The sequence below is a fragment of the Chenopodium quinoa genome, unplaced genomic scaffold, assembly GCF_001683475.1.
Source record: "Chenopodium quinoa cultivar QQ74 unplaced genomic scaffold, ASM168347v1, whole genome shotgun sequence".
NCBI lineage: Eukaryota > Viridiplantae > Streptophyta > Magnoliopsida > Caryophyllales > Amaranthaceae > Chenopodium > Chenopodium quinoa.
In genome coordinates this window covers 814-20,066 of record NW_018744771.1, presented here as the reverse complement: position 1 = coordinate 20,066, position 19,253 = coordinate 814, and the positions used below count along the sequence as shown (strand labels likewise).

The window sequence follows — 19,253 nt, the reverse complement described above, 5'->3', positions numbered from 1 at the left end:
ACTCGATGGTATGATTACTTAGTTTGAATTCATTTTCTTTGCGTTTAGTAATTCTTTGCTTTTTATCTTGTTAATACAAAACTGAAGAATTGAATTGTAAAGAATACTACACAGATTTACACACTCTAACAAATTTCTTGAAAGTAAAATGTTTCTTAAGCATACTCCGTATTAACTAAAATCTTTGATTAATGCATTGATTAACTAACATCTTTGATTAATGCATTGATTAACTAAAATCTTTGATTAATGCATTGATTAACTAAAATCTTTGATTAATGCATTGAAGACACATCAAAAGAATTTCACCCACTGCAAGTTAATCAGCTTCAAGGACCTAAAGGAGCATACACTATCAAGAAAATCAGAAATGGGTATTACATTCGTCTAGATATGCCGGGGGTTAATGCAAATGACTTGGTAGTCGAAAAGAACCAACACCGCAAGGAGGTCTATTTTCGAGGTATTGCGAAACGGGTTTTACACAACCTCATATCCAAGAAAGACCTCGAGAGGCATTATGCAGTTACCATTAAGATCTACGAATGCTCTGATTTCAGTGAAGTACTAGTTGATCAGAAATTAATTGATGGAGTATGTAGAATATTGATTGTTGGGGTTAAAAGTGCTTCAGTTATGTTTCGTAGACCTAAGGTTGTAAATGTTTCTGGTTCACCTGAAGCTGCTCAGTACAATCATCATCCGTATAGTTTCAAAATTGGTATGACGTAAGACTTTTTTTTTAAAAAATAAATTGTTTATTTATTAATTTAAAAATTTAGATTTGACAACAGATGTTTAAATATTAATCATTGCATGCAGATGGAATCAGTGCAGAGACTGATGAGCATATCCCTGACTGCAAGTGTGGTTGCTTGGGAATCGCTAAGCTCAGATTTTATACTGGTATGGTGTTGATAATAATAATAATAATAATAATTAATATAATAATAAAATTAAAATTTTCATAAATCTATTTATCCTAATCCTAATGAATAAATTAAGCTGTAATGGTGGTGCACAATGCAGGGCCATGGAGCGAAGAGGATGGTCGTATATACCCGTACATAGATCCTGAGAAGAGCGCATTTGAAACAGAGTTCATACCCGCTGAAGACGGGTCAGGAGACTATTACCTATACAGTCGCATTGACATGCCAGGCTGCAAAAAACAAAATAGAAACCTGTACTTGGCTAATGATCGTACCTTAAAATTTGTATGCCACTCTTCTGATTTGTCTGAAATCGATGACAAGTTTCGATTTGATGACGCTGGAGGAAGGAGGAGTTATTGTTGTCAGATTAATTTGATTTGTGACCTCGGCGATCAAAGGTGCTGTTCCTTCAGTCAAGCCTCCAAACTAGTATTTCATCATGCAGGGGTATTGAGAACAATAATCAGAATTGAAAAAAACATGCCCTTCAAAAAGCAAAAGCTCAACCTTGAGAACGATTTAACAGGTATCTTTCTACATGTGGATCCGGTGCAAATAGCACTACCTGATGCAGCAAGTTTTGACTCTACCCAGGAAGAACAGGTTATAAGTCTTGCCACCACTAGGGAAGAACAGGTGAACAGGTTACGACAAAAATATAGTGTGTTTGAATGTTGCCCTTGTTGATCATTGTGTTAATTATGGGTAACTTATGTTTTTATGCAGGAAAAAGAGAGGAGAATTCAGGAACTCATTAAAGCTAATATTAAAGAGGGAATAGTGCGTAGTTTACGATGGGCCACTCCTGAAGAAATGAATATTGCAATGCAAGTAACTTCAAAGTTGCTCATGGCAAATTGAGGCCATGAGACTATCTCAAGAAGAAATACCTGATGCAGCAAGTCTTGACTCTACCCTGGAAGAACAGGTAATAAATCTTGCCACCACTATGGAAGAACAGGTTACAACAAAAATATTGTGTGTTTGAATGTTGCCCTTGTCGATCAGTGTGTTGATTATGAGTAACTAATGTTTTTATGCAGGAAAAAGAGGAGATAATTCAGGAGCTCATTTATGCATCTCAGAAAAATATGGAAACTTCATTAAAATTTTATGTTGAAGCAAAGGAACTTCTAGCAGCCCACAGAATGTGCATGATTCGAAGTGAAGATGACAAAAAAACTGTAGAGAAAAATAACATGGAGTACGATTATGTTCTGATCCCAGCTAGTAAAGAGACTGCAACTATTGTAAAAAGCTATTTACCAGAGGAAGATAATTCCACCAACGAAGCAAAAGCTACTAAAGAAGAGAATGCGCCCAAAGAAAAGAAGAGGGAGATCATACTCTATGTTCCAAGGGTGTAGGAGCGGTGATTATCAAAGTGGGATGTGGAGATAAGTATGATAGACTATAGCTTTATGTGATCTACTTACTTGGTTCATATATCTTAGTTGAAATTGTTAATGCTACTGAGATTAGTAAGATAATTCCTTCAACACAGCATAAAGAATGCATTTACATCAGGGTGTTTACATTTACATCTAAATTGTTATGCTATTGTAAAGTCATTTACATACAACTAAGAAGAACTAACAGCAAGGCAATCATAATCACTGGTAAAAATTGGTGTATACATATTTGCAAATCCACTCACATGTCTTTACAAATATACAATCCGTAAATCTGTATATATAATTATCCAAGCAGGGTAAGACCATTATGGTATGGAAATAAAAGAATGGAGTTAGCATAACTAAACTTTTCTGAGGGGTTTGCAAGCAGAACAAACATGTACGAGTAACTTGGATGAACCTTTGACTATTTAAAACTTTTTTAATTACCTTGTTTCTGAAATAGGGGAATTGTAAACACTTACAGGCCAAAATTGCACATCTGCACGAATTCCATGTCATTATCCACATACTTGCTCCATAGCTCCTTCTATTGATTCATTTTCAATATCAAGCCAAGGCTTCATGCTCCCACTAAAATGCATGACTGCTGCATTAGTAATTCTCACACTAGGATTATAACCAATCCCAAGGACATGTCAGGATTTGTCAAATGTCTTTGTTTTCGAGTAGAATGTAGCCAAGCAAGCTGAAGGGTTCCTTGCTGTCACATGATATGGTCTTCATTCTAGAAAACATCATGTGAGCAATGAAGTCAAAAGAGGATCCAGCTCAAGACACTTGAGCATTAGCATAGAAATATAAATATTGAAGTAAAATACACAAAGCTCAGAAGGGAGACATAATCATACCAAGTTCTGCCAGTAATACTAATGGTACTGCTCTGTGCATTTCTCACGCCTCCAAGCTAAGCATCCGACCAAATATGTTCATCCCATAAGCCCATGCACACTTGCACAGGCTTTGGGGTTGAAGTCCTCCCGAATTAGATTATGAAAGAAGTTCAAGTACTATGAGTACCCATGGAAGGACCCAAAGTAACTCTCAACAGCACCATTCACCTTACCATCTAGATCAATGTTCCATAAATCAGTCAAATCTTTCTGAACCTCAACATCACCGTCCAAAAAGCACAATATGGTGCAGGTCAGGATACATCTGGGGCAAGTAAAATCAGAAATGATTGAGCATCGGCAACTACTTGGTATCTTTAGTAGCATTTAATGCCTGGTTCTCAGAGTCATGAGTTTGTGACTTTGCTGATTCAACCAGTCTAAGCAATGGTCCATAAGATGGGTTCGCTTTGTCTGGTCTTTTTTTTTTTTTGGCTGGTCTTGTTGGTGAATGCTTATCCTCAGACACTGAAAGTCTTCCATTGGTTTCACTTCAACATGGGCTCCCCCTGTGCAAAGTCTCATCTTGAACCAAACCTTCATTGCCGCAACAATCTTCCTATCTATCACCACATGGAAAACATGCTTCCATGGCTCTTTTGCATTCTTCACCACTGAATACATAACAACTGATACAGCAATGACAATCTCTGAGTATATCGCATAATGATACAAGGTTGGGTCCTCAAACTCAGGTTTCGGCTCTTCATCCTGATACTTGGGCAAATCTCTCTACAACAAACCTCAAGCAAGAGAATGCTAACTTTTAGGCACAGATTTCGCAGCAATGTAGCTTGTAATTGCACCGTTCGTTTTTCGCTTTAACAAACTGCTCATAAACATTGTGGTGCAATTTAATTGATTGTCATACGACTCTTTCACTTCAGCAATCAATCATCAACCTTGCAACCTTCACTTCCTTCTCAAATTGCCTCAAGACATCCTCATCCACAGTGCCTTTAGTCTCAAACAAAGCAGCACAGCAAGCTAGTTTAGACAACGTATTTTTAAAAATTCTGGGCTAACTCATCAAAAAACTTTAGCTACCCCGAGTTTCAGCTGTTGTGCATAGGCAGCATAGGCATTAATTAACAAGCATGAAATGATCACGGGCTTGTTTGTAAATCAAGTCCAGCCTAGTTCTCAGCGGATCTAACTTCAAAGCTAAAAATGACCGATGAATAAATGCAATCCAATTGTTGGCAATTCCAGTTTCAGCCACCAAATCATAAGAAAAAATCCAATTCCAATCTCCATAATCTGTACAAATTCCAACAGCCACCAATTTATCTAGCCGCGATAATAAAACATACAGGAGACGAGAGCAAGCTAGGTTCATGTTTATCCTACAAAACTACATACCATTTTCACATCAAAATTCCACTCCCTCCATTAATCCATTCTAAACTATAGGAGAGAAAACAATTAAACAAACCCTAACATTCCCCTTAACAAATCTATCCAGCAATTTTTTCCAAATATTCCTCAAACACATTCTACTGCAAAATCCCACCCATTAACAGAGAACAAGCTCAGTCTTCATAGTCAGTTCAATGTACACTATTTAAAAGAAAAGAAACTCAATTTCAATTAAATGAATTATTTTCCCTACATAATCACTCACTACTGTCTAAATTAACAGAATCTGATTCTAAAAAGTAAAAAAAAATTTAAAAAAAAAAAACAAAATCCAACAAATTCAATGAGCTAATAAAATCATGTAACAAGCACAAAAACAGCATCATAAATCATAAAATCAATAAGAACAATAAAAAAAGGCAGCAACTTTCAAGAGTAAAGAAAACATACAGGATCTGAAGAAGATGGATAAGAAGATGTGAAGAAGAGTTAAGAGTAGCAAGGAAGAGGAGAGAGAATATGACGGAATATCGGGTATGACATTATGCTTCGTATACCCATCAAACCCGACCCGGACCCACCTCTTCCTCCTCTCTCAGCAACCGCCATTGTTGCACTTCTTCAGAGATCTCAATATACCCTTTTCAATGGATGATTCAAACCCGAATTTCAGAATCTGGGTTTTTTGCAATTATCAGAGAAAAGGTGTATTTGAGTGTAAAATGAGAGTGAGAGTGAAGAAGATGATTTTGGGTTTGGGGAATTTTTGACGGAAATTTAAAATTATTTTTCTCAATCGATCATTCGATCTACCATGTCGGTAGTGGTTGTTGTTATTTACTTATTTAGAAGAAATTATAGTGTTTCTCAACATCAATTAGCGGTTTTGAGTTCCTTTTTTTTGAAGAAAAAAAAAAAGAGTAACGGTTATGAGAAATTAGGATGTTGATACGTTATACGGGTGAAATTTCAAATTTGGCTTACTCGAATCTAGATGGTCAGACCTTATTTTTTGGATTTTCGGCTAGACCTAGGGGTGCTAATTGAGTTGAGTAGCTCGCGAGCAACTCGAACTTAACTCGGTCAAAATTTGACTTCAGTTGGCTGACTCATGTTCAGCTCGACTCAAGACGTTAACGAGCATGAATTTAAAGGCAAGCTCTGACTCGACTCGATAGGCTCGTGAGCAACTTGATAATATATTTTAGAAATATAAAATTTAAACACGGTTTTCATGATTAAAAAAATTTGACACTTAATAAGAGTTTATTTATATCATCAAAAAATTAATGAGTAAAGTTCTAATAATAGATAAATAAAAAGAAAACTTATATAAAGTGGGAAAAACAAAGGCATAGATATAATTTTACATTGACCAAAACCTTAATGAGCATATCGCGAGCTACTAGACGATACGAGTACTAATGTGCTTAGCGAGTAGCGAACACGAGTTGAGCCCATGTAAAAAAAAATTCGAGTTGAGTCGAGCACCCTTCAACTCGTGATCGACTCACTCGATTAGCACCCCCTACTTAGGCCGAATATGCATTATCTATGTTTTTTAGTTTACCCCAAATGCTTGAATTGATTTGGCCTATATTCATGACATAATTATAAAAAATAAAAAAAAAAAAAATTATTGTCAAAACTCATTATAACGAATATATAATCGTTTTACTCTATGTGAAACTAGTGGAAGTTAATGTTTAAAGGTAGCAAATACGAATATAATCTAGTATAATAAGAATAATAACGTCTAAAATGAATGTTTCAAGCTGGAAAATTAAGGTAATTGGTCACAGCCTTTTATGTTAGCACATAATTTATGGTGCAAAACTGTCTTGAATTGCAGCACACAATACCTGGAAATTTCAGCATAGACATGGAAGGCAATTCCAGTGCATAGTTCATTGTTAAACCACTACACTTACTACTAATCAAGTCAAGAGAATACCATTCAGCATTCACATGCAAACCGAATGCAGGATTAGGGGTCAGATTGAAATGTGAAATAAATACTTGCATATAGCTCAAGTACCTCCAAGTAGTGATTATAAAAGCAGCTACTTGGCAGCACAGTCGTCGTATTGAAGATGCAAGAAATCCATCCAACACCAGATTTTTGTAGATTTCTGAATACACAGTTGAGTAATAAGATTACTCATATCCTGCAAAAATGACAGACCCATCCATAAGATATGTGATAAAGAGATGAGAAAATTCAGAAGCCAAAATCAATTTGCTTCTGCTTACCTTAAAGAGAGTAACCGTGACAAGTACAGACTCCCAACTTAAGGAGATAAGAGGAGAGAACTGGTTCAAAAAATGTTTTCTCCTCTAGGAAATATTGCATGCATATCTGATTCTAAACAAGTTTTAACTGATAGAATTAGTTAACTCATTCTGCATCCTTGATATAATTTCGGACATAAGAAGGGTGTTTTGCTAATTATATTATGTTGTCCTTGTGTCTTTATCTAAAAGTTCAGTTCAAACTTCAGAATGCTTTTCAACTGATAAATAATTTTGAAAATGGCATATAACTCCATAATATAAAAGGGTAATTATTGAAACAATTTTGGCACTGGCTGATTACATAATTCTATAAGCAGAAAACACAAATAAATGCTAAATTTACAGTATTTTTATATTTTAGTTAAATAATAAAAAAAAATAAGTGGACAATTCAGCCACTACTAATCATGAAATATCAGCTGGACATTTGTATACAATATTTTCCTGAGTTCCTGCACACATATCTTGCAATTTTCAGCCTCATCTGCCCTCCATTTTAAACGGTTTTGCACAAACAACTCATCTCCAGACCTATCAGTAGCATATGCACTGAGATTAATCTTCTGGAGAGAATCGGTGCATTCAACAAGATAGGCAAGAAAGTCTATGGTATATACATCGGCTCTAAAGCCAGACAACTTGACCTCTTTAAGGTTCTTATGTGGAGACATAGACGGCAATTCTAGTGCTTTCCATTTCCTTGAGAGAAGCTCTTGTTGGTGAAAGCTACAAGCCACGCAAAGAAAAAATAAAATCAATTAGGACCAGGAATAGGGGAATTCAGATTGACATGTGAAAGAAATACTTACATGTAGCTCAAGTAGCTCCAAGTATGGGGCTGCACTGATTATAAAAGCCGCTACTTGGCAACATAGTCGTATTGAAGATGAATTTGCATCCAACGCCAGAGTTTTTAGATTGCTAAACACACAAAGTTCCATAAAATTACTCATATCCTGCACAGATGACAGACCCATCCATCATGTAAGCATAAGTAGCCAAAAGATAAGAAAAATCAGTACGCTCAATGAATTTGCTTCTGCTTACCTCAAAAAGAGCAACTGAGACAACCATAGATTCCAGCTTAGGGAGATAAGAGGAGAACTGGTTGAAAATAAAGTTTTTTCCTCTAGGAAATATCGGGTGCATATCTGATTTTAAACCAGTTTCAACTGATAGGCACAGGGATGCAAGCTGTGGAGCATCCTTAATACATAATCTTACCTTATAACCTCCTTCATACATGAATGACACAAGATTTGGGGCCAAAAGTTCCAATTTATTTAAGTCATAACAACCCTGCAGCTTCAGTGATTTCAGCTTTAGGTGAGGAGCTGTATTCTTAGCATTAACTAGCCCACAATTATGCGTCAAATGAAAATTTTCTAGAGAGGAACAATTGTATAAAATTATGTCAAATACTTGGTCTGAAAGGTTTACAGACCTAAGTCGGAGATCTCTTAAAGACACAAAGCTTCTAACATTGGGAGAGGAACGATTTAATAACATCATCTCTTCTCGTGCAAACACATGGAGAGGAACATGATAATTGTCAAAACCTTCATGTCTAGGCCAACCACCGAAGTCGAGTTCAAGCTCAGAAACACGATTTCGAGTTGCAAAGGAAATCCATTCATCAATATGAGACTTAAATCTCTCAGACATTGGGTGCACAATCCTGAATTTATGCAACTTTCCACCATTAAATTTCTCCAAAACTTTGTTGACTCTATGCACAAGTACTTCAGTATAATAGGTTTTCTTAAGAAATCCAAAGTCAAGAATAGGGTATGATACCCATACATCAGCCCATCTCTTTGAAAGGATGCTAGTAGTTATTGCTTCCTTCAATGTTAATCTTGCCACAATATTTGACAGGAGTTCATCTGGCAAATCACTAATCCGGTCTTTCTCTTCAATTTTTTTGAATCGCTGAATTTTCCAAACACAATTGAAAAAAAAAAACATAAATCATGTTGCAAAGCACAAAAATTTAATCATAATACTATCAGTTTTGTTTGTTGCAAAGAACAAAACTTTAATCATAATACTATCATTTGTTTGTTGCAAAGTATTAAACTATAACCATAATACCATCAATCGTATTGTAATTTGCAAAGCACACAACTGTTACCCTAAATTGGAATACATTGCAAAGCATCAAAATTAACCATAACCCTCGATTTTTTTTTTTGGGGCAACCCTCGATTTTGTTTCTAACAAAGCACAAAAATAAAACCATAATACGATAAATTAGATTCAAAGCACAAAATTGTGACCATAATACTATCAATTTTGTTGTTAAAAAAACACCAATAAAAGCTAAACTGACCTTTAAATTACGAAGTAGAGGATGACCCAGAACACTTGAGTTGGCCATGCCTTTAGATTTTATACAAACTTCGATCCGGACCAATAAATTAATGCTGAAATCAAAAAGAAATTCCTCGACTTCAAATCTGATGGAAACCCCTATATTTTAGTTTTAATCTTATGTACTTTTGAAGGTTACTTGGAATTTATGTCCATTGAACTTGATTAAATAGCGAAAACATCAGGAAACTAATATAATAACAAGATAAATACTACTTGTACGATTACTAGGAAACCAAACCTATGACTAGTTTATTACGGGGTAAATCATATACTACCTGCGTTAACGGTTATCTGCAACATTTATAAAAAACGGTTGCTAACTATTAATTGCAACAAACTTATTTCTTTCCTAATTTAGTAACATTTTCTGTCAAAATGACCAAAATACCCTCACTTAAAAATTATTAGCACATAATACTACACATATCTACAACCCTAATCGAACTTAATTATCTAAGCTTTTCCTCCAAACAAATCAGATTATCTTGGCAGATTTCATCTCTCTCCTCCATCTTCATCTCTCATCTTCTTCAATTCGATCTTCCAGTTCATCGTCATCATCTCTCATTACCATCATCTTCTCAGTTCATCGTCATCATCATCTCTCATCACCATCATCTTTCTCAGTTCATCGTCATCATCATCTCTCATCATCTTCTTTCGGTGGGTTCGTGGGGTGGCGTGGATGGTGGTTCGTGGGTTCTGGGTGGGTGTGGTGGTCTAGATCTCCTCCTTCATCATCAAAATCTCACTCCTCCTTCATCTAGGTTTTGTGGGTTTCGAGGGTGGATCTAGGTGTCGGTGATTGTGGGTCTGGGTTTAGGTCTAGGTTTTGTGGTGGTTGATTCTGAGGGTGGTCGGTGGCGTGGTGTTGGGTTGCGTAGGGTAGTGGGTGGCGTGGTGTTCGGTTTCGTGGTGGTGGTGGTTTAATTGTAATTAATTCATCAATTCGTGGTCGTGGTGGTTTAATTGGGGCTTTTGGGGTTTTGGTGGTTGTTGTCAGTGGATTTTGGTGGTTGTTTTCATTGGGTTTTAGTGGGTTTGGTGGTGGTTTCCAGTGGGTGCCTGGAGTTTCAGTGGGTTCGGTGGTGGTGGTGGTGGTTTACGGTAGTTTTCAGTGGGTTTGGTGGTGGTTTCCAGTGGGTGCCTGGGTTTTCAGTGGGTTCGGTGGTGGTGGTGTGTTTTACGTGGTGGTGGTTTACGGTGGGTTCGGCGGTGGTGGTGGTGTGATTCTGGGTTCTGGGTTTGGTTGTTTAGTGATTTTAATTAATTGTGGGTTTTTTTTATATTTGGATTAGTGCTTAAGTATATGCCCCTTATATTTCAATAATCATGTTTAAAAACTTTCGCCTAGGCCTCCGCAACCGGTACAATTGTTGCAAATAACCATTAACGGAGGAAGTAACTAGTTTCCTTTTTTTCTTTTTTTTTAAGGACAATTTCCTAAAATAAATGAACTACCGTAAATACTACGTTGTGCGTATTAAAACGTGAACACGTAAGTCGAGACATTTCTTAATAAGCAAAACGAGGCATTTAAGTAATTTTTTGCCAAGTCTGAGCTCATTTTGTACCCACAAGGGCTGAAATAGGCTCCAAAACGCTTAACGGAAGGTTTTCCAACGCGCAAATCGAGTGGACCTCATTAACGGAATTTGCTGAATAACGGCAAGGTTACCGTATGAAAACAAAATGTATATTAGGATTACAGTGTAGAAAGTGATATATGTTAGAACACAACGTAGAAAAGTGAAATTAACAGGATTACTATATAGAAAAACCCAAAAAAATAAATTTAATAATATTAATAATATTGTGGTCTTGTGGCGTGGTTTTACAATTTCTACTTTATTATTTTTAAAAAAGGGGACCACAACATGCCTTTTTTGAACTCAATCTAACATCATCAAATGTCAGAACTTTATCTAACATTTACTCGTAACTACAAAGTACGAAGTACTGAATACTTGTACTCGTACTTATTGAGTTGGATTCGGGACCACAACATGATCAAATCCTTGAAGTGTCTGTCAATGAGTTGACTCATTGTCATCAACTATCCAAAATTCCTAATACGGAAAGTTTATGACCCTTGGAGGTCACCTTACGAACACAAGAGTAATGAATTATGATGAGTTAATTTGTACTTCGTACAATGTAGTCTACCAGCTGATATGCCTGAAAAGGTTCAAGAAATTAAACTACTCGGTATAAAGTTATGTGTATAACACATGTTATTTTTATTTTAATTATTCCCATAATTGTACATTTGATTTCCATAAAATTAGAGTTGTCAAAAGCTGACCCGAACCGAAAAAATTTACCCGAAGCCGATTATTAACTGACCCGTTTGAAACCCGAAAAAATGGTGACCCGAACCCGATATGACCCGACTTGAACAACCCTAGACCCGAGTATTTGAGACCCGAACCCGAACATGAACCGACCCGAAGATGACCGACCTGAATATAACCCGTAAATTATTGACCTGAACCGAACCCGACCCAAACCCGTTTTAACCCGTTAAACCCGAATTTAACCCGACCAGTTACTAACCCGACTCGAATTCAACCCGACCTGTTACTAACCGACCTATTATTTAACTTGACCCAAAATTCAACCCGGTCTGTTACTAACCCAACCCGAAATCAATACGACTTGTTATTGACTCGACCCAAATTCAACTCGTATTGTTCTTAACCCATTTCGAACTCAATCTAACCTGTTATTGACCTGACCCGATTTCAAATCACCTTAAGTTCAATTTAGACACCATATCAATATATAGTTATATAGTTACGTACTCATTTCTAAATTATTTCTACTAAGAATATGATGTTCGCTACGCAAATAAGAAGATTATATTAAATGAAATTAATGACATCTTGTGTGTGTCATTTGTGTAGTTGTGTGCTTGTGCAAACGAGTTACTATGAGAAGTTCAATACATACGACTCCTTACATAGACTAATTATAGCTATTTCCTCATTTCTAAGTGTTAGAATATATTTAGCATATATTCTCTAATTATATTGTATACATCTTTATTATAGTAGATATTGACTAGCTAAATAAAGATATATACAATAATTAGAGAATATATGCTAAATATATTCTAAGTTACTCGTAAAGTCGTAACTTTGTAAGGCTAAAACTACTCTATGTACCCGAACCCGAACATGACCCGAGTTGTAAATGACCCCACCTGATTATACCCCGCAAATTATTGGCTTGAACCGAACCCGATAATGACCCGACCTGATTATAACCTGCAAATTATTGACTTGAGCCGAACCCGACTCGAACCCGAGAATGACCCTAACTCGTTTTAACCCTTAAAAACCCGAATTAAACTCGACCTATTATTTACCCGACCCGAATGTAACCCGACCCAAACCCGATAAGATGTATGACCCGACGTGACCCGACTCAACCATGACCCAACCCGAACCCGACCCGCATAGGTTACGACATTAACCCGAATTGACCTGACCCACGCTAACCCAACCCAAACCCGACCCGTTTACCCGAATTGACAGCTCTGCATAAAATCTATCTACTTTGTATATGATATATGTACGCATTATAGCAATTATTAATTAGTTTTTTGTTTTTGTTGTTCCACCCACTTCACCCTTTGGGCTAATTCGGATTCGGGCTCAGTTCTGAGTGGTTAGGTTTCAGTCCCCTCCCAATTGTTGCTGTGAGGGATCGAACACGCGGTCATCCCTACCAAGTGCAGCCTCAATCACCATTACACCAACAACCAATTAGTACAATTATTAATTAGTTAACACGAATGGGTTTAACTTTTAACCAAATCGAGTACTTTTTCTATTTAAAAATTAATGACACACACTCCTCTCTCCCCCCTTTTTTTTCTTTGACGTCTACACTTTCTTACTAAACTAGTACTCCTACAGCCATGTAGTGAGGCCAGTGAACACAGAGCGAACTAATTAAACTAGTACTCCCTCCGTCTCACATAGTCACATTATAATTCTTGTTTTCATATTTTAGAGACTCAAAAAATGTTAAGCCTCTTTCTATTTTTGGATAGTACATAAACACCATTATCCTCATTTTTTTAAATTTTATTCATTGAACTTTCTAATTTACCCTTGAATTATCCACTTACATTGTACTTTTTTCCACTCCATCTCTCTAACTTCCTTTCACAGAAGTTGCAAATCAATTACACCACTCTCATACACCTTTTGCATTTGTTCACACCAAATGTCCAATTTACCCCTACTCACATTTGATATTTATATTTTATTATCCCTCTTTTACTCTCTTTCCTATGTGTGTAGACGTGCATTGACTCAATTAAAAAAAACAAAAAAACATTATATTTTATGTTAATTTTTTTTTGTAACTAACTAAACTACTATCTCAAACAGTATAAATATTTACTTCTGACAATTCATCTATATAAAAAGAAAAAAACAGAAACTAAAATTACAAAGATCAAAAGCAAAAACAAACACAAAAGTGCGTTGGGAAGAGCGATTTTATCGGGAAGAAAAGCAAAAACTCAAAACTAATGGCTGACTTAATAATACTCGATGGTATGATTACTTAGTTTGAATTCATTTTCTTTGCGTTTAGTAATTCTTTGCTTTTTATCTTGTTAATACAAAACTGAAGAATTGAATTGTAAAGAATACTACACAGATTTACACACTCTAACAAATTTCTTGAAAGTAAAATGTTTCTTAAGCATACTCCGTATTAACTAAAATCTTTGATTAATGCATTGATTAACTAACATCTTTGATTAATGCATTGATTAACTAAAATCTTTGATTAATGCATTGATTAACTAAAATCTTTGATTAATGCATTGAAGACACATCAAAAGAATTTCACCCACTGCAAGTTAATCAGCTTCAAGGACCTAAAGGAGCATACACTATCAAGAAAATCAGAAATGGGTATTACATTCGTCTAGATATGCCGGGGGTTAATGCAAATGACTTGGTAGTCGAAAAGAACCAACACCGCAAGGAGGTCTATTTTCGAGGTATTGCGAAACGGGTTTTACACAACCTCATATCCAAGAAAGACCTCGAGAGGCATTATGCAGTTACCATTAAGATCTACGAATGCTCTGATTTCAGTGAAGTACTAGTTGATCAGAAATTAATTGATGGAGTATGTAGAATATTGATTGTTGGGGTTAAAAGTGCTTCAGTTATGTTTCGTAGACCTAAGGTTGTAAATGTTTCTGGTTCACCTGAAGCTGCTCAGTACAATCATCATCCGTATAGTTTCAAAATTGGTATGACGTAAGACTTTTTTTTAAAAATAAATTGTTTTTTATTAATTTAAAAATTTAGATTTGACAACAGATGTTTAAATATTAATCATTGCATGCAGATGGAATCAGTGCAGAGACTGATGAGCATATCCCTGACTGCAAGTGTGGTTGCTTGGGAATCGCTAAGCTCAGATTTTATACTGGTATGGTGTTGATAATAATAATAATAATAATAATTAATATAATAATAAAATTAAAATTTTCATAAATCTATTTATCCTAATCCTAATGAATAAATTAAGCTGTAATGGTGGTGCACAATGCAGGGCCATGGAGCGAAGAGGATGGTCGTATATACCCGTACATAGATCCTGAGAAGAGCGCATTTTGAAACAGAGTTCATACCCGCTGAAGACGGGTCAGGAGACTATTACCTATACAGTCGCATTGACATGCCAGGCTGCAAAAAACAAAATAGAAACCTGTACTTGGCTAATGATCGTACCTTAAAATTTGTATGCCACTCTTCTGATTTGTCTGAAATCGATGACAAGTTTCGATTTGATGACGCTGGAGGAAGGAGGAGTTATTGTTGTCAGATTAATTTGATTTGTGACCTCGGCGATCAAAGGTGCTGTTCCTTCAGTCAAGCCTCCAAACTAGTATTTCATCATGCAGGGGTATTGAGAACAATAATCAGAATTGAAAAAAACATGCCCTTCAAAAAGCAAAAGCTCAACCTTGAGAACGATTTAACAGGTATCTTTCTACATGTGGATCCGGTGCAAATAGCACTACCTGATGCAGCAAGTTTTGACTCTACCCAGGAAGAACAGGTTATAAGTCTTGCCACCACTAGGGAAGAACAGGTGAACAGGTTACGACAAAAATATAGTGTGTTTGAATGTTGCCCTTGTTGATCATTGTGTTAATTATGGGTAACTTATGTTTTTATGCAGGAAAAAGAGAGGAGAATTCAGGAACTCATTAAAGCTAATATTAAAGAGGGAATAGTGCGTAGTTTACGATGGGCCACTCCTGAAGAAATGAATATTGCAATGCAAGTAACTTCAAAGTTGCTCATGGCAAATGAGGCCATGAGACTATCTCAAGAAGAAATACCTGATGCAGCAAGTCTTGACTCTACCCTGGAAGAACAGGTAATAAATCTTGCCACCACTATGGAAGAACAGGTTACAACAAAAATATTGTGTGTTTGAATGTTGCCCTTGTCGATCAGTGTGTTGATTATGGGTAACTAATGTTTTTATGCAGGAAAAAGAGGAGATAATTCAGGAGCTCATTTATGCATCTCAGAAAAATATGGAAACTTCATTAAAATTTTATGTTGAAGCAAAGGAACTTCTAGCAGCCCACAGAATGTGCATGATTCGAAGTGAAGATGACAAAAAAACTGTAGAGAAAAATAACATGGAGTACGATTATGTTCTGATCCCAGCTAGTAAAGAGACTGCAACTATTGTAAAAAGCTATTTACCAGAGGAAGATAATTCCACCAACGAAGCAAAAGCTACTAAAGAAGAGAATGCGCCCAAAGAAAAGAAGAGGGAGATCATACTCTATGTTCCAAGGGTGTAGGAGCGGTGATTATCAAAGTGGGATGTGGAGATAAGTATGATAGACTATAGCTTTATGTGATCTACTTACTTGGTTCATATATCTTAGTTGAAATTGTTAATGCTACTGAGATTAGTAAGATAATTCCTTCAACACAGCATAAAGAATGCATTTACATCAGGGTGTTTACATTTACATCTAAATTGTTATGCTATTGTAAAGTCATTTACATACAACTAAGAAGAACTAACAGCAAGGCAATCATAATCACTGGTAAAAATTGGTGTATACATATTTGCAAATCCACTCACATGTCTTTACAAATATACAATCCGTAAATCTGTATATATAATTATCCAAGCAGGGTAAGACCATTATGGTATGGAAATAAAAGAATGGAGTTAGCATAACTAAACTTTTCTGAGGGGTTTGCAAGCAGAACAAACATGTACGAGTAACTTGGATGAACCTTTGACTATTTAAAACTTTTTAATTACCTTGTTTCTGAAATAGGGGAATTGTAAACACTTACAGGCCAAAATTGCACATCTGCACGAATTCCATGTCATTATCCACATACTTGCTCCATAGCTCCTTCTATTGATTCATTTTCAATATCAAGCCAAGGCTTCATGCTCCCACTAAAATGCATGACTGCTGCATTAGTAATTCTCACACTAGGATTATAACCAATCCCAAGGACATGTCAGGATTTGTCAAATGTCTTTGTTTTCGAGTAGAATGTAGCCAAGCAAGCTGGAAGGGTTCCTTGCTGTCACATGATATGGTCTTCATTCTAGAAAACATCATGTGAGCAATGAAGTCAAAAGAGGATCCAGCTCAAGACACTTGAGCATTAGCATAGAAATATAAATATTGAAGTAAAATACACAAAGCTCAGAAGGGAGACATAATCATACCAAGTTCTGCCAGTAATACTAATGGTACTGCTCTGTGCATTTCTCACGCCTCCAAGCTAAGCATCCGACCAAATATGTTCATCCCATAAGCCCATGCACACTTGCACAGGCTTTGGGGTTGAAGTCCTCCCGAATTAGATTATGAAAGAAGTTCAAGTACTATGAGTACCCATGGAAGGACCCAAAGTAACTCTCAACAGCACCATTCACCTTACCATCTAGATCAATGTTCCATAAATCAGTCAAATCTTTCTGAACCTCAACATCACCGTCCAAAAGCACAATATGGTGCAGGTCAGGATACATCTGGGGCAAGTAAAATCAGAAATGATTGAGCATCGGCAACTACTTGGTATCTTTAGTAGCATTTAATGCCTGGTTCTCAGAGTCATGAGTTTGTGACTTTGCTGATTCAACCAGTCTAAGCAATGGTCCATAAGATGGGTTCGCTTTGTCTGGTCTTTTTTTTTTTTTGGCTGGTCTTGTTGGTGAATGCTTATCCTCAGACACTGAAAGTCTTCCATTGGTTTCACTTCAACATGGGCTCCCCCTGTGCAAAGTCTCATCTTGAACCAAACCTTCATTGCCGCAACAATCTTCCTATCTATCACCACATGGAAAAATGCTTCCATGGCTCTTTTGCATTCTTCACCACTGAATACATAACAACTGATACAGCAATGACAATCTCTGAGTATATCGCATAATGATACAAGGTTGGGTCCTCAAACTCAGGTTTCGGCTCTTCATCCTGATACTTGGGCAAATCTCTCTACAACAAACCTCAAGCAAGAGAATGCTAACTTTTAGGCACAGATTTCGCAGCAATGTAGCTTGTAATTGCACCGTTCGTTTTTCGCTTTAACAAACTGCTCATAAACATTGTGGTGCAATTTAATTGATTGTCATACGACTCTTTCACTTCAGCAATCAATCATCAACCTTGCAACCTTCACTTCCTTCTCAAATTGCCTCAAGACATCCTCATCCACAGTGCCTTTAGTCTCAAACAAAGCAGCACAGCAAGCTAGTTTAGACAACGTATTTTTAAAAATTCTGGGCTAACTCATCAAAAAACTTTAGCTACCCCGAGTTTCAGCTGTTGTGCATAGGCAGCATAGGCATTAATTAACAAGCATGAAATGATCACGGGCTTGTTTGTAAATCAAGTCCAGCCTAGTTCTCAGCGGATCTAACTTCAAAGCTAAAAATGACCGATGAATAAATGCAATCCAATTGTTGGCAATTCCAGTTTCAGCCACCAAATCATAAGAAAAAATCCAATTCCAATCTCCATAATCTGTACAAATTCCAACAGCCACCAATTTATCTAGCCGCGATAATAAAACATACAGGAGACGAGAGCAAGCTAGGTTCATGTTTATCCTACAAAACTACATACCATTTTCACATCAAAATTCCACTCCCTCCATTAATCCATTCTAAACTATAGGAGAGAAAACAATTAAACAAACCCTAACATTCCCCTTAACAAATCTATCCAGCAATTTTTTCCAAATATTCCTCAAACACATTCTACTGCAAAATCCCACCCATTAACAGAGAACAAGCTCAGTCTTCATAGTCAGTTCAATGTACACTATTTAAAAGAAAAGAAACTCAATTTCAATTAAATGAATTATTTTCCCTACATAATCACTCACTACTGTCTAAATTAACAGAATCTGATTCTAAAAAGTAAAAAAAAATTTAAAAAAAAAAAACAAAATCCAACAAATTCAATGAGCTAATAAAATCATGTAACAAGCACAAAAACAGCATCATAAATCATAAAATCAATAAGAACAATAAAAAAAAGGCAGCAACTTTCAAGAGTAAAGAAAACATACAGGATCTGAAGAAGATGGATAAGAAGATGTGAAGAAGAGTTAAGAGTAGCAAGGAAGAGGAGAGAGAATATGACGGAATATCGGGTATGACATTATGCTTCGTATACCCATCAAACCCGACCCGGACCCACCTCTTCCTCCTCTCTCAGCAACCGCCATTTTGCACTTCTTCAGAGATCTCAATATACCCTTTTCAATGGATGATTCAAACCCGAATTTCAGAATCTGGGTTTTTGCAATTATCAGAGAAAAGGTGTATTTGAGTGTAAAATGAGAGTGAGAGTGAAGAAGATGATTTTGGGTTTGGGGAATTTTTGACGGAAATTTAAAATTATTTTTCTCAATCGATCATTCGATCTACCATGTCGG

The 19,253-nt window shown here is 36.3% G+C and overlaps 1 protein-coding gene and 3 pseudogenes across 1 annotated transcript; all 4 read right to left on the bottom strand.

Moving 5' to 3' along the window:
* Positions 1-2,775: 2,775 nt before the first annotated feature.
* On the bottom strand, positions 2,776-3,541 carry LOC110703779 (annotated as a pseudogene).
* Positions 3,542-3,543: 2 nt separating this feature from the next.
* On the bottom strand, positions 3,544-4,967 carry LOC110703778 (annotated as a pseudogene).
* Positions 4,968-7,298: 2,331 nt separating this feature from the next.
* Positions 7,299-9,706, bottom strand: LOC110703774 (putative F-box/LRR-repeat protein At3g18150). Its single transcript, XM_021881560.1, has 5 exons — positions 9,230-9,706; positions 7,945-8,829; positions 7,707-7,853; positions 7,567-7,623; positions 7,299-7,460 (listed from the first exon to the last, which is right to left on the bottom strand). Exons 1-5 carry the CDS (start codon positions 9,275-9,277, stop codon positions 7,299-7,301), a joined length of 1,299 nt encoding a protein of 432 aa, XP_021737252.1. The 5' UTR covers positions 9,278-9,706.
* A 6,145-nt stretch (positions 9,707-15,851) lies between these two features.
* On the bottom strand, positions 15,852-19,043 carry LOC110703777 (annotated as a pseudogene).
* Positions 19,044-19,253: the final 210 nt, after the last annotated feature.

Excerpts from the sequence above, each read along its gene's own strand:
- LOC110703774 (XM_021881560.1), bottom strand. The coding sequence starts at position 9,277 with ATGGCCAACTCAAGTGTTCTGGGTCATCCTCTACTTCGTAATTTAAAG. Across the intron at positions 8,830-9,229 it reads CTCTACTTCGTAATTTAAAG|CGATTCAAAAAAATTGAAGA; the intron begins GTCAGTTTAGCT and ends TGGAAAATTCAG. Across the intron at positions 7,461-7,566 it reads GCACTAGAATTGCCGTCTAT|AAGATTAATCTCAGTGCATA; the intron begins GTCTCCACATAA and ends GATTCTCTCCAG.